This window comes from Phoxinus phoxinus (genome assembly GCF_949152265.1).
Source record: "Phoxinus phoxinus genome assembly, chromosome: 22".
In the NCBI taxonomy this organism is placed as follows: Eukaryota; Metazoa; Chordata; class Actinopteri; order Cypriniformes; family Leuciscidae; genus Phoxinus; species Phoxinus phoxinus.
Window position 1 is genome coordinate 4,413,841 of NC_136897.1, and position 12,922 is coordinate 4,426,762.

General features: G+C 40.9%; 2 protein-coding genes across 5 annotated transcripts; one reads left to right on the top strand and one right to left on the bottom strand.

Annotated features, from left to right (window-relative positions):
* Positions 1-3,611: 3,611 nt before the first annotated feature.
* On the bottom strand, positions 3,612-7,548 carry LOC306991031 (tubulin alpha-1A chain-like). Of its 3 annotated transcripts, XM_079598467.1 has the most exons (5): positions 7,470-7,533; positions 7,092-7,120; positions 6,742-6,964; positions 4,905-5,053; positions 3,612-4,807 (listed from the first exon to the last, which is right to left on the bottom strand). In XM_079598467.1, exons 2-5 carry the CDS (start codon positions 7,092-7,094, stop codon positions 3,827-3,829), a joined length of 1,356 nt encoding a protein of 451 aa, XP_079454593.1. In that variant the 5' UTR covers positions 7,095-7,120; positions 7,470-7,533; the 3' UTR covers positions 3,612-3,826. The 3 variants fall into 3 exon arrangements, with proteins under 3 accessions (XP_079454593.1, XP_079454592.1, XP_079454591.1); XM_079598466.1 differs by lacking the exon at positions 7,092-7,120 and having other exon boundaries at positions 7,470-7,548; XM_079598465.1 differs by lacking the exon at positions 7,470-7,533 and having other exon boundaries at positions 7,092-7,226.
* On the top strand, positions 5,589-12,391 carry LOC306991033 (tubulin alpha-1B chain-like). 2 transcript variants are annotated; one of them, XM_079598469.1, is made up of 5 exons: positions 5,589-5,700; positions 8,436-8,606; positions 9,869-10,091; positions 10,851-10,999; positions 11,095-12,391. In XM_079598469.1, the coding sequence occupies exons 2-5, from the start codon at positions 8,604-8,606 to the stop codon at positions 12,073-12,075; spliced, it is 1,356 nt and encodes a 451-aa protein (XP_079454595.1). In that variant the 5' UTR covers positions 5,589-5,700; positions 8,436-8,603; the 3' UTR covers positions 12,076-12,391. The 2 variants fall into 2 exon arrangements, with proteins under 2 accessions (XP_079454595.1, XP_079454594.1); XM_079598468.1 differs by lacking the exon at positions 5,589-5,700 and having other exon boundaries at positions 8,166-8,606.
* Positions 12,392-12,922: the final 531 nt, after the last annotated feature.

A 12,922-nucleotide genomic window follows, 5' to 3' on the forward strand; every position in this document is an offset into this window, starting at 1 on the left:
GAATGCAAATTCCCATTGTTAGCAAATGTTTCCATGTGAAAGACGTTTCTGTCTTGCTCTGGGTATATAATAGCCTGACTTCGTCATACTCATATTCTAGGCAGAATGTGAGTCTGATACTGATCCATAGGGCTTTGATTTTGTATTTATACATTGTATTGTGTATATACACTGTTTTTATAGTATGTGTTTATTTTCTTTTTTATTTATTTGCATTTATTTTTATATTTTTATTTCTTAATTTTTGCTGCTGTAACAGAAATTTCCCCACATGTGGGACGAATAAATGTTTATCTTATCTTATCTTATCTTATCTTAAGATTGCTGAAAAGCACTTTCTATACAGCTGTGGTGCATTGTTTTGAGGACTTCACATTTGTCTACTAGCTAACAATCGATGTGGTGTTAGTTTAGTTTGTGGCGTTAGTTTGGACGCAAAGAAGCACAAAGTCAGTGATTTCAGAATGAGCTGTTTGAGTTTTTTAAAGGGGTGGTATAATGCCCTTTTCACAAGATGTAAAATAAGTATTGTATGTCCCCAGAGTGTGTATGTAAAGTATTAGCTCAAAATACCCCATAGATATTGTATATAGCATGTAAAAGTCACTTTTTGAGGGTGAGCAAAAACGCACCGTTTTTGTGTGTGCCCCTTTAAATGCAAATGAGCTGCTGCTCCCAGCACAGGGGGCGGAGCTTCAAGAGCTTGGCCGTTTCTCAATACCAAGTACGCAAACTTCGGACTTGCGTCCTTGGTAGTTCAGACTTGCCAAGTTCGACTTAGGAGAACGAACTTCCGAGGACGAGAGGACGCAAGTCCGGTTATTCTGCAAATGGGACAGCGGCGTTCTTGATCGCGTCACTCAGCACGCTCTGGCTACTCCGGTTATCTCTTTATGTATATTTTAGGCAACAATAAAACGAAATATGGTATAAAACAACACTCTGCCTTTTTTAATTTAAAAAAAATCTTAAACACATTATGGCCACACAAATGTGGTTCAGGCAACGTGTACATTGATTATCTTCACTGCATAACAACACGAAATAAAACGCAACCCTGCTTCTTTTTGCTTTCATTTTAAAAATATTAAACATTATTGAACATTAAAACTGACATTTAATAAACAGACGGGGTTGTGTCATTTTATTTTATTATACATGTACAGTGAAGAGAATGTATAATAAAATAAATATTAAAAATATTATATATATTTTAAAATATATAGCCTAAAATAAAATTACACAACCCTGACTCTTTTTGTTAAATGTCCGTTTTAATGATCTGATATCCAGTATAAAAGTATAAGTAAATAAAAATAAATAAAGCAAACAATTCAGTCAAACATAAGTCAGCTTAAAATAGCCTATAGCTCAAGTTAAATAGCCTAAATATATAAAATTATGAAACTTCACTTTGCCCTCAGCCAAAACGATTTGCCATGGAACAAATGATAGATTAATGAGACCAAAGATCGCCCGTTAGATATACACAAGACGAACTATATCTCATGTTTAACCACTAGACTAGAGACACCAGAGCCAGCGGCAGACACCAGAAGCACTAGCCGAGGAAAAGCTGGTCCAGTCGGGGTTATTGAGCGCTGAACGCCCGGTGATCGCCCGGATCTCACAACTCCGAAAACGTCAGATACATTTTTTAAATAGGCGCTATCTTTATAAATAAACCACAGATTTGAGCTTTAAACAACTACATTCTCGACTGAAACACTCTTAGAATTACATTTCGTGACACGATAACAGTAGTATTTTGATATTACGCGGGTTTTCTCCTCTGCCATTGACGCTTGCTGGTGGGACGAGATGCATTCTGGGATACCTGTCTGTCTCAAGTTTGCACAAGTCACCTCTACATGCATCCTCGGTAAAAGGGCGGATCAAGAACACATCCGGGGATTTGAACTGGACTTGGCTAGATGTGAACTTTTGAATTGGGACAGTACTTGGGCAGCGACTGATGACGTTTCACAAGTCCACAAGAACACAAGTACAGACAAGAACGCATATTGAGAAACGGCCCTTGTGTCCTTTTACCTCACACACACATGCACTGAACATTTCAAAAACTTTTAGCCTTTTATGTTCAAACCGGAGTCAGACAATGATGGAGAGACTTAAGAAGAAGTGACAACATGTAGAAGCAACAGGACATTTTTGAATGGTTAGTTGATGAATTTAAGTAGTTGATGTGGAGTTAAATATCTTCTAGTTATTGATTAGCATATTCTGTCATGACAATCTATAAATCATGTTCCGGGGGCGGGGTTTATGTAAATTCTAGGGTTGGTGATGTCACTAACCCGGGAGGAATGCTGTGGTAGTCCTTAAAAAACGATTTCTTTAAAAGCAAATATCTTCCTTTGCTTTGAACTTTGAGCATTGTAACTTTGCAGATGTTGTTTATGCTCAAACAGCAACATTACACACTAACTAAAGTTAGAAAAGTGACATCAAACTCAACCACCCCTTTAAAGGGATACTCCACTTTTTTTGGAAATAGGCTCATTTTCCAGCTCTCCCAGAGTTAAACAGTTGAGTTTTACCGTTTTCGAATCCATTCAGCCGAACTCCGGGTCTGACGGTACCACTTTTAGCATAGCTTAGCATAGATCATTGATTCTGATGAGTCCAGTAGCATTTCTTTCAAAATGACCAACGAGTTTCAATATTTTTCCTATTTAAAACTTGACTCTTCTGTAGTTAAACCGTGTCCTAAGATCGACGGGAAATGAAAAGTTGCGATTTTCCAAGCCTATAGGAACTACTCTCATTCCGGCGTAAGAATCAAGGAACTGTGCGGCCGTACCATGGGTGCAGCAGCGTAATGATATGACGAAGCACCTGAAAATAGTCCCCAGCTCGGTAACTTCCAACATGACCGGTACTAAGTTTGTTTAGTTTTTAGGCGTCAAATTAGGTTTCCAAATAAATACGGTTCGGGATCAGCACTAAAGTAAATGTCATCTAAATCGTCTCTCACAAATGTCTCCATGCTACAAGGCACGCTCCCTGTGCAAGCAGGTTGTCAAGTTGGTTTGTTGACGGCAAGTGCTTCGTCATATTATTACGCCTGCTGCACCCATGGTACGGCCGCACAGTTCCTTGATTCTTACGCCGGAATGAGAGTAGTTCCTAGCCATATAGGCTTGGAAAATCGCAACTTTTCATTTCCCGTCGATCTTAGTACACGGTTTAACTATAGAAGAGTCAAGTTTTAAATAGGAAAAATATTGAAACTCGTTGGTCATTTTGAAAGAAATGCTACTGGACTCATCAGAATCAATGATCTATGCTAAGCTATGCTAAAAGTGGTACCGTCAGACCCGGAGTTCGGGGGAGTTGGGGGAGTTGTAAAATGAGCCTATTTCCAAAAAAAGGGGAGTATCCCTTTAAGACACAGGATATTCTGAAAGTTACAGTATGTCTATATAGTGCATCAAAACTCTTGTTTCCAAAGATCCAGGAAAACTGATATCTGATGACCCCTTAAAATGCAGAACTAAAGGTAAATTTATTGTTGATGTGGCATTTATTTTATTAATTACATAAGTAAGTGATCAAGAGCATATGAATGTAAACAGAAACGTAACATGATTATTGTAAGGTTTTTATTGAGTTCATAAAAACCAAAACGTACACTGAACAGAACATCCACAATTAGCTTTTGTAATGTTTATCAGGGAATCACATAGATTGAAACTAACACCAATACCATTATGTCACTTGGCATTTGCTTAAGCTTGTGAAATTGTTCAGTCTAGGCTACCTGCTCATTTTGATTCGAAGGACGGCATGAAATAAAGGAAATCTAATACTCCTCACCTTCCTCTTCTCCTTCTCCCTCGACTGAATCTACACCCACCTCCTCATAATCTTTCTCCAGAGCTGCCATGTCTTCTCTAGCCTCCGAGAACTCGCCCTCCTCCATTCCTTCTCCTACGTACCAGTGCACAAAGGCACGCTTAGCGTACATCAGATCGAACTTATGATCAAGCCTGGCCCAAGCCTCGGCGATCGCAGTGGTGTTGCTCAACATGCACACGGCTCGCTGCACCTTCGCCAAATCACCACCGGGAACAACAGTGGGAGGCTGGTAGTTGATGCCAACCTTGAAACCAGTTGGACACCAGTCCACAAACTGGATGCTGCGCTTGGTCTTAATGGTGGCTATTGCAGCATTTACATCTTTAGGCACAACATCACCGCGGTACAACAGGCAGCAGGCCATGTACTTCCCGTGACGCGGGTCACATTTGACCATCTGATTGCATGGTTCAAAGCAAGCGTTAGTGATCTCAGCCACTGAGAGCTGCTCATGGTAAGCTTTCTCAGCAGAGATCACCGGAGCATAAGTTGCCAAAGGAAAATGGATACGTGGATACGGCACCAAGTTGGTCTGAAACTCTGTAAGATCGACGTTTAGGGCGCCGTCGAATCGGAGAGAGGCAGTAATGGACGACACTATCTGACCTATCAACCTATTGAGATTGGTGTAACTTGGACGCTCGATATCAAGGTTTCTACGGCAGATGTCATAGATGGCCTCGTTGTCGACCATGAAAGCACAGTCTGAGTGCTCTAGTGTGGTGTGTGTGGTGAGAATGGAGTTGTAGGGCTCCACCACAGCAGTAGAGACCTGTGGAGCTGGATAGATGGAGAACTCGAGCTTGGATTTCTTTCCATAATCAACAGAAAGACGCTCCATCAGCAAAGAGGTGAAACCAGAACCGGTTCCTCCTCCAAAGCTGTGAAACACCAAGAAGCCCTGAAGTCCAGTGCACTGATCAGCCTATGAAGAGGGAGGAATGGAAAGAAAGAAATATATTCAGTTAAAAAAACAAACGCTGAATAAAAACAGGCTGAGTGCGATTATTGAGATTCCTCACCAGTTTGCGAATCCTGTCAAGAACGAGATCAATGATCTCTTTGCCAATAGTGTAATGGCCACGAGCGTAGTTGTTGGCTGCGTCCTCCTTCCCAGTGATCAGCTGCTCCGGGTGGAAAAGCTGCCGGTAAGTTCCAGTGCGGACCTCGTCTGAACCGCAAAAAAGCAGTATGAGAAAACGAAAGCTGTGAGGAACTCGTGGATCAACCATAAAGGCCAGTTCACACTGCAATGACTAGGGCTGGGTATCGGTCAAAGATGTTCGATACCGGTTCCTGAACGATACTTTTTTCAATATCAATTTTATGAACTCCATTTTAACAAGATTACATTACATATTCACACTTACGAATGATCAGAGACTAAACGGTTATGCGTATTTGGCGTGCTGTCCGGGGGGAGGGTCCGAGCTCGGAAATTGGGCCCGAACCCAGAGTACTCCCCCCGTATCTCTGGTTAGGAAGATAACCAAGCAAGTGTGAGGAGATGGGGTGGTGGAGGGATGCTGAAAACTGTCGAGGAATATGGGTGAGTCGACAGCGTATATTTATAGGTTTTACTCATGCTGATTGAGTGGACCTGTTGATTACTGATTGATGACAGCTGGTTGGAATGACTTGATTGCTTGATCATTAGAACGTGTTCCTCCCGAACCTTGTTAATAAAACATAATTTGTTGACTGACAGTCTTAGACGGAACAACTTTCTGCTCTTAAGTTTATTCTGTGCACTGTCAAGATTTGCATCAGATTTGTCGTGTTGCCGGTCTTGGCAACTATTATCTTGCCGCAAAAAATGTATGTAGCCACACTTTTGATCTTTTCCACATCTTTTACATCTATGGGGGTTGGGTTGGCCTCACAGCCAATCATGCATGCTTATTGGCTCAATGAAATTGACAAGATTAACCCCTTAGGTATCGATATTTGGTGCTGAACGACAAGAGATTTTTTGATACTCGATGGTATCGAGGCGATTCGGTCGGTGCCTAAAAAGTATCGAACTCAAAACCCAGCCCTAGCACTGACAGACGCCAGCCAACGGCAAGAGACACTTTGTGGGGTTTCGCTGGATCGATGTTACCCTGTCGGTGTGTGTTGCCGTTGGTCGACGCTTGTTTTCTGTTCCAATCGCTGTTTGTTGGATCGTGTAATGTCTGAGAAGTGAATACTGTAATCTGGTGACTGTCCGCATTGTTCGCCGTCTGTCGGTACAGTGTGAATTGGCCTTAAAGGTATAGCGGAGGATCTTTCCTAATTTTAGAAAAGACCCGCCCTCTCCAATTTAAAAAAAAATGAACATGCGCAACACTCTATCTGCTCCCGAGAGGGAACGCCTATTAAACGGCTAGCATCGCTAATCAGCTTACATTAACTTTTACTAGCAGTGATTTTAAATGAATTTCTCCAAATAGCATGACAAACTTTACCTGTCTAGTAGAATCTTCGCGACTGTGGCATCAGTGGGAAGCCCAACCTGTGCTTCTAGCGCACGCCAGCGTGTGAAATATTCACCCAAAATTACTCTGGTCTTGTTTCTATATTCTGCGGCCTTTCTCTTTTTATCATACACTTCGTATAAATTTTTTCTCTTTCGACCCTCAGCCATTTTCAAAGGAATGGCTGAAACCGTAACTCATCACACATAAATAATACACCTGAAAGTGCGCATGCGCAGAAAGCGAAAACATAGGGACGAGCACGTACGACGGCCTTACGTAAACATATCACCAGAATGATTGACACTTAGGTGGACCAATAGTATAGACTAACCACCCGGAAAAAGAAAATCCTCCGCTATACCTTTAAGAGACAGCAGGAAATCATAGAGATACTAACCGATCACAGTGGGCTCCAGATCTACAAACACTGCTCTGGGAACATGCTTTCCAGCTCCGGTCTCACTGAAAAAAGTGTTGAAGGAGTCGTCCCCTCCACCGATCGCCTTATCACTGGGCATCTGTCCATCCGGCTGGATCCCATGCTCGAGACAGTAAAGTTCCCAGCAGGCATTGCCAATCTGGACGCCGGCTTGACCCACGTGAATTGAAATACACTCGCGCTGTTGTAGAAAATAAAATGAGCATTGTCATGAACATTTATCCTGTAAATTATGGATCATGTCCAGTTCTGAGACACAATGAAGCTTTAAAAAATGTAATTTTCGTATGAGAGATTTGATTACATACCATGTTAAATTCAAATACATATTTATTTTCTGGAAGAAAAAAAACTGTTATGAAACAGCAATAGCCTACTTTATAAAAACATGATGTCAGCACAATTTTGAGATGCATAATTGTCCATAACAGTCAATGGCATGAAATCTAAAGAGCATTACATATGGGATGATTTAACTCTCTTTAAGAGCAATAATACTGGCTAAATCTCACAAGTTAATGTATAATTCACAGTACATAATATATATGATGCTTTTTGGTCTCACAGATCAGAAATGTTGGCATGTGAATAATGCAGAATTCGACGTGCAACTATATACTTAAAGCTGCAGAGCAAAGCACCGAACATATGAAGAAATTTACTGAGAAATTAAAGTGTAAACTCACCATTTTGCGTTTTTTCACAGGTGCTGTGTCGGCGCTGATGTGTGTTGATCTCAATGCAGAGAAGATGGAGAAGATGGAGGGGGGGGATAGAGAAGATGGGGGGATAGAGAGAGAGACAGAGAGAGAGAGAGAGAGAGAGAGAGAGAGAGAGAGAGAGAGAGAGAGAGAGAGAGAGAGAGAGCGGGCAGCAGGAGGGAGTGGCTCATCATCAGAGAAAAAAAGACAACATTCCAGACAAAACACTGTTTTACCGCGCGCCACTCTTACTGAGTGCTGTTAATGATCTCTTTGTGCAAAAGGTTGATTCAATCACACATAGTGTGTAGCCTAAATTTATTAAAATGACCTGCAACATGCATCCTAAAATCATTTAACATTTTTCCATTCGTGATTTTTCGGAGCGTAGTTGTAACATTTCAATAACCTGACTGGACACAGTAATCAATAACATACAAAACTGCTGGGTGTAATAACGTTAAACAGACGCTTTACAATGTCTTTTAGATTTAATGCGGTGGATGCTCAATATCCAGACAGACAGAATGTGTTTCAACACCTATAAACTGCCTCTAAAGTATTCTAATCTAGGGTATAATAAACCGCTCCAAGCTCCCTAACTAGTCAGCTCACAGGCTTTTAACACGCGGCCAGCTCGGCCACCGCCCGTATTAGAGATTCTGCTGCAGTGATGGCGTCATAATGCTGCAGACTACCAAGTGATGCACATTGTGTAAAAAAAAAAAAAAAAAAAAAAAAAAACTAGACTGTTACAAATTTAACATTTATAGATTTTAAAATAAATCTTTTGCAAGAGGGTTAACTGACTCAGTATCATATTCAGATATATAAAATAGCCTAATAACAAAATTATGCTCAGAGATTATTCAGACATCTACGGCATGCTTAAGCTCGATTGAAACGAAGTGTTCTGGTGCAATAAAAATGACAATTCTACTATATTCACAGGCTACATAAAGAAGTAGGTCAGATCCTGCTGCTCTGTCGCTGTATAAAAGCGGCGCGACTCGAGGATTTCTCGCAGTTACTACATCGACCCTTCACCGTCGACAACAGTAACGCTGTACAGCAATCTCGTTTCCAGATCATTCCTATCCTAATTAGGCCTAGAGGAAAATGGTGAGTAGCTGACTAACGTATTTTTACTTTCTAGGCTACACTCTTAAAAATAAAAGGTTCCAAAAAGGGAACTAAACGAACCTTTTGTGTAATGGAAAGGATCCATAAAGGTTCTTCATGGAACTATACCAATAAATAACCTTTATTTTTTAAGATTGTATAGGCTACTATTTTAAAGACAGGACACGAATAATACAACAATTACAGCAGGAATTGAGCGATTGGTGAAGTTATTATTAGCCAAAGCCTTGTTAATTATCTTTGTAGATTATCATTTTTAATGCACGTGTAGCAGATAGTGATGCTCCTCAACTGATGCGATGCGAGGCTGCAGAGTGTCTGATCGATATAGGCGACGATGCACGATAGTATAATGCTATATATGAACATTCAGCATGCATTTGACGTGGTCACATCAGTGCTCATATTTTTCATCGAGGAGAAGATGAGCATTTAAACGTGACGATACAGAATTAAAACGACAATACAATAAACAGTGCAACAGTGAGCAAACATGCAACATGATATTACATCTTTTAAAACGGAGGGGGGGGGGGGGGGGGGGGACATTTCAAACGGCTGTATTAAATCACAATCACTTGTAATCAATTCAATGATGTTGGACTTTTGATTCTAATAAGGACTATACTGAAAAATTGTGTCCTATAGCAATGGTGAATTGTGTTGTAAAGGGAGTGAAAACACTAATCTTTTTAAAGTGCAGCATATGCAGACAGCCATAATCTCATTAAAATGTATTACCCTGACCAGTTAAGCTCAGGAAACATATGTTGCTTTAAATGCTTTAAACAGATTCATAATTACTCTCAGTTGCAGAGTGAGGACTATTATAAACCCAGAGAGAAAATACAGCTCTCAGCCTTTATGGGTTGCTCTTATAGGCCTACTGCATATGCTGTACATTGGAACATAGTAATACAATTTGGTAAAATGGATTGTATTTCTTTAAATATAAACCTATGTTGATAGGCAAGAAATAGTGAACAGTCCAATGAAGTTTGTGGGTTTTAAATAAGAGAGGATGAGGAACGTGGCATCCATGGTTGCTCAGCCCAGTATTTTCTATTTTCCCATAATGTCTCTCCTCTATCCTCTCAGTTTTAAAGCTCTGAACTGCAAATATCACAACACCTAATTCACAGTTGCAATATATTAAAGTCCTAAAGTATATCAGATTTGAAGGATGCAAGTAACAAACTATTATATAGCATTAAAATGGTTGCTTTTCTTCTTCACAACAGCGCGAGTGTATTTCAATTCACGTGGGTCAAGCTGGCGTCCAGATTGGCAATGCCTGCTGGGAACTTTACTGTCTCGAGCATGGGATCCAGCCGGATGGACAGATGCCCAGTGATAAGGCGATCGGTGGAGGGGACGACTCCTTCAACACTTTTTTCAGTGAGACCGGAGCTGGAAAGCATGTTCCCAGAGCAGTGTTTGTAGATCTGGAGCCCACTGTGATCGGTTAGTATCTGTCTGATTACCTGCTGTCTCTTAAGGCCAATTCACACTGTACCGACAGACGGCGAACAATGCGGACAGTCACCAGATTACAGTATTCACTTCTCAGACATTACACGATCCAACAAACAGCAATTGGAACAGAAAACAAGCGTCGACCAACGCCAACACACACCGACAGGGTAACATAGATCCAGCAAAACCCCACAAAGTGTCTCTTGCCGTTGGCTGGCGTCTGTCAGTGCTAGGGCTGGGTTTTGAGTTCGATACTTTTTAGGCACGACCGAATCTCCTCGATACCATCTGGGTACCCTTATACCCTCGTTACACCCAGAGACGGGGCTCACCAGGAGGCTGTAGTGTGTAAGATTCCCAACCCCCATAGATGGAAAGATGTGGAAAAGATCAAAAGTGTGGCTTCATTAATATTTGCGACAAGATAATAGTTTTCAACACGACAAATCAGATGCAAATCTTGACAGTGCACAGAATAAACTTAAGAGCAGAAAGTTGCTCCGTCTAAGACTGTCAGTCAACAAACTGAAAAAGTAAAACCAAATATTTTTTTAGGTAATATGTAATGTAATCTTGTTGAAATGGAGTTCATAAAATTGGTATTGAAAAAAGTATCGTTCAGGAACCGGTATCGAACATCTTTGACCGATACCCAGCCCTAGTCATTGCAGTGTGAACTGGCCTTTATGGTTGATCCACGAGTTCCTCACAGCTTTCGTTTTCTCATACTGCTTTTTTGCGGTTCAGACGAGGTCCGCACTGGAACTTACCGGCAGCTTTTCCACCCGGAGCAGCTGATCACTGGGAAGGAGGACGCAGCCAACAACTACGCTCGTGGCCATTACACTATTGGCAAAGAGATCATTGATCTCGTTCTTGACAGGATTCGCAAACTGGTGAGGAATCTCAATAATCGCACTCAGCCTGTTTTTATTCAGCGTTTGTTTTTAACTGAATATATTTCTTTCTTTCCATTCCTCCCTCTTCATAGGCTGATCAGTGCACTGGACTTCAGGGCTTCTTGGTGTTTCACAGCTTTGGAGGAGGAACCGGTTCTGGTTTCACCTCTTTGCTGATGGAGCGTCTTTCTGTTGATTATGGAAAGAAATCCAAGCTCGAGTTCTCCATCTATCCAGCTCCACAGGTCTCTACTGCTGTGGTGGAGCCCTACAACTCCATTCTCACCACACACACCACACTAGAGCACTCAGACTGTGCTTTCATGGTCGACAACGAGGCCATCTATGACATCTGCCGTAGAAACCTTGATATCGAGCGTCCAAGTTACACCAATCTCAATAGGTTGATCAGCCAAATTGTGTCGTCCATTACTGCCTCTCTCCGATTCGATGGCGCCCTAAACGTCGATCTTACAGAGTTTCAGACCAACTTGGTGCCGTATCCACGTATCCATTTTCCTTTGGCAACTTATGCTCCGGTGATCTCTGCTGAGAAAGCTTACCATGAGCAGCTCTCAGTGGCTGAGATCACTAACGCTTGCTTTGAACCATGCAATCAGATGGTCAAATGTGACCCGCGTCACGGGAAGTACATGGCCTGCTGCCTGTTGTACCGCGGTGATGTTGTGCCTAAAGATGTAAATGCTGCAATAGCCACCATTAAGACCAAGCGCAGCATCCAGTTTGTGGACTGGTGTCCAACTGGTTTCAAGGTTGGCATCAACTACCAGCCTCCCACTGTTGTTCCCGGTGGTGATTTGGCGAAGGTGCAGCGAGCCGTGTGCATGTTGAGCAACACCACTGCGATCGCCGAGGCTTGGGCCAGGCTTGATCATAAGTTCGATCTGATGTACGCTAAGCGTGCCTTTGTGCACTGGTACGTAGGTGAAGGAATGGAGGAGGGCGAGTTCTCGGAGGCTAGAGAAGACATGGCAGCTCTGGAGAAAGATTATGAGGAGGTGGGTGTAGATTCAGTCGAGGGAGAAGGAGAAGAGGAAGGTGAGGAGTATTAAGATGACACATCAAGTGAGCATTCAGTTTGTCTATTGCAGTGTAGAAAACGTGCTGTAAATATTCGTTCTTTACATCATGTTAACCACAAATTTCGATTTTTAAGCCATATTTTATGGATCATCCAAAAACAGTGTATAAATAAAATAAAATAATGCACTGACCTTACAATGTCTGGAATAAATTGATAATTTGAAGTGATGAGTTGTGTATGCTTTTACTGAATCCACACACACACAAATTTACATTAATTTCAGATATGGTCATTTTATTTTCACACTGTCTTTTCCTGAAAGCAACAAGAACGTTTTTTTATCCAACAACCTTGTTTACTTTTATTTCATTCACTAAATATCAAATTCCACTTGAAAAAAAAAAACTTATACTGAATGTAGTGTATTTTTCTCCCTTTCCCCTTGCTCCCTTAAACGTTTGACATTAAGTATACTATATTATGAAATTTGCTTAATATAATTTAAGACCATTGAGTATTTACATTACAAATTGTATTAAAGATTACTTTTACAATATAATACCCCAACTTCAACACCTATTACACTAAAATAACTACCACTTCTTAAAAAGTTACAAAAATATATCAACATTCAAATTTAATTAAAAAAAGTGGAACTGTAAAATAAAAAATGTCTATGGGGAAACTACATTTGTTGTGATGTAGCCTAGTACTCCTAACCTTATTCTAGCATAACCATTTTATTTTTCCTTTTGTCTAAAATGTAAAGTGCTTTAGTTAGCAATGTCAAGATTATTGATCATGAATTTACGTTACATATTTGAAATACCTTCTTACAAACTCCGTTTGTGATGGTATAAAGAAGCATAATTACA